This window comes from Rhinopithecus bieti, unplaced genomic scaffold (genome assembly GCF_001698545.2).
Source record: "Rhinopithecus bieti isolate Rb0 unplaced genomic scaffold, ASM169854v2 scaffold_3062, whole genome shotgun sequence".
Taxonomy (NCBI): domain Eukaryota; kingdom Metazoa; phylum Chordata; class Mammalia; order Primates; family Cercopithecidae; genus Rhinopithecus; species Rhinopithecus bieti.
In genome coordinates, this window is record NW_016804432.1 from 4,817,099 (window position 1) to 4,819,598 (window position 2,500).

General features: G+C 48.0%; 1 protein-coding gene across 1 annotated transcript in view; it reads left to right on the forward strand.

The window, feature by feature from the left end:
• EVX2 (even-skipped homeobox 2) overlaps positions 1 to 2,500 on the forward strand; it is an 11,009-nt gene that overhangs the window by 8,183 nt on the left and 326 nt on the right. The window contains exon 7 of the mRNA XM_017868259.1: positions 2 to 2,500. This exon is cut by the window's right edge and continues 326 nt beyond it. Coding sequence (XP_017723748.1) covers positions 2 to 185 — 184 coding nt within the window. The 3' untranslated portion in view covers positions 186 to 2,500. The remainder of the gene's footprint in view (position 1) is intronic.

The window sequence follows — 2,500 nt, forward strand, 5'->3', positions numbered from 1 at the left end:
GTGGCGGTGGCGGCGGTGGTGGCGGCGGCGGCGGGGGCACAGGGGCCGGAGGAGGCTCGGACTTCGGCTGCAGCGCGGCGGCGCCGCGTTCCGAGAGCGGCTTCCTGCCCTACTCGGCCGCGGTGCTTAGTAAGACGGCCATGAGCCCGCCGGACCAGAGGGACGAGGCTCCGCTCACTAGATAACTACGTCGCCACCGCCAGGGGGCCGCGCCCGCCGCTCTGAGTGTGCCCGGGAGTCCCCTGTGAGCCCCTGAGCCCTCCGCGCGCTGCCCGCTGCTACCGCTGCCGCCAGGGGCGCCCCGGGGCGCCGGAGGCCGAAGGGAACCTGCCCCGAATTGGGGAGAAAGAGCAGGCGCAGAAGCCTGGCGGGCATCCCCCTAAATTATTTCTATTTTTGTATTTGCCACCCAGCCGTCTGCCCTTCTCTCTGTTTTCTGGCTCCCAGGACCCACTTGCCACCTCTGTCCTGAGCGCTTGGTTCCCCAAAGACAAACCCCTCGTCCCCTAAGCTAGTTCTGGCTGTGCTCTCTCAGGCCCGGGTTGCTTGGCTGAACCGCGTGGCCCGAAGCAGCGGAGAACCACAACAAAGACAGAGGGGGATGCTGTGCGCTGGTGCTTGGGGGAGGGGGAGGAGTCGCCCAGTAGGTTTCTCGCTGCTGCTGTTTTTCTTCCATCCTTCCTTTTCTTTCAACGAGGGTGGGGGAGGTGGCAAATGTTTCTTCAGCCTGAGCTTGTTAGGGACCCTGCCCGAAGAGAGCGGGAGAACGGAGGTCTGAGAAGGCCGGGAGGGCGGATGGAGAGTCTGGGCAGCGGCGGTTGTGTTTGTGAGATTGTTTACTGCGTTCAGGAGCTAGGCGGGTAGGGTGTGGCCGCCTTCCCTGGGAAGGACAAACCGGAGGTGCTGGAAGGGGTGGCCCTTGCGCCGCCTCCTTCTCAGTCCAACACCGTTCTCTCTTTTGGTCTTTGGTTTCAGTGCTGATGGAATGGAAGCATCTTGCATATTTTATGCACAAAGTGATGGCAAAACAGGATGCCACAGCCAGGCCAGGGAAAGGAAAAGAAGGGGTTGGGGGTGGGGGCAAGATTGATAGATCGCTGTAGCATTTGAAGAGGCTTTTTCAGCTCAGTTTTCCAACTACCGGGTTCCACTCGATCTGGGAAATACTTGAATCTCTAGATATATTAGTATTATCCTAAAGCATTTCCTTAGACACTTTTCTAAGTTAGAACTCTCTATGCCCCTCGTCCCCTTCCCTCCTCGCTTTGCTTTTCCTCGGGTGAAATGGTTCTTGGCATATTTCTCACGCATGTCTATTGCGTCTTCGCCTCTGCAAAGCCACCGCTGGGTTGCTGAGACCCGCTCTGCCAACCCAGCTACTGGAGGGGTTTACTTGAACTTGAAGAAAGGTACATCAAAACCCACCAGTGTTAACTGCCACGTCAATTTTGATGCTAATAATGTGCAGATTATGACGAAAATTGCCAATCATGCTCTCTGATGGACCTCCTTTGAATGTGGAATTGGAGAAAAGTTCCCCGCACGGAGACCTGCTGTCAAGTACTAACAACCCGCTAAGGGAAGTCATTAGGAGAGACGGATAAGAGACTCGGTACATAAAACATTGTTCTTGGTGCATAGAATGTATGTTATTTAATGTTATCTCTGTTACCTGAAGTGATTTCGCAGAAGAAAGCCACGTTCTTATCATCTCAATTGCCAATTTCATTTTGGTAACTTGGACGCCCTGGGTAGACTTTTCTCTGTTAAGTTGATATTCCACCAATGTGAACAGCCTCATTAAATCAAGCCTAGATATTTCCATAATGTTCCCCGCAGAGCCACTTCGCTCCTCACATAATGAGATTTTCTGAAGAGTTGAAGCCCTAAAATAACTTGCTAGTGCATGTTTAGGCCCAGCGAAGTGGGTATGTGTGTGTATGTGTATTAAAATGTAGGTAGGCTACCTACATGTGTTTGTGTATGTGTATATATATGTATATGTATGTATATGCATATATATATATATATCCGTGCTCTTAAATACATATGTAAGAGATACACACATATTCATGTATACATACACATTGGCACTATTTTCTGTGGTTTATTTCAAATTTGTGTCCTGACATATTATTGTTATTTTAAAGACACTGGATTTTAAAATATCATTTCCTAAATATAGGCTTTCAGTAAACTTTTGAAAGAATTAGTTTTCCAGGAGAAATTATTTCCATCAAATGGAAAATATATAAAGGGGAAACAGTATTTCAAAATTCCTGGGATCTATTAAAATATTACCATAAAATATTAGAGAACTCCCCAATGAAATGGCAATGATCTAAAGCTTAAGTTTTTGTTTTTAAAAACATGAGACTACTTATGTAAAATATTGATTATACCAGCTCTTATTCACTGAGTTTACATTTAAAAAAATATTAATATATAATTTAAGGCTAAATAAAATAAACCAAAATATGGTACCCTTTATCAGCTTTAC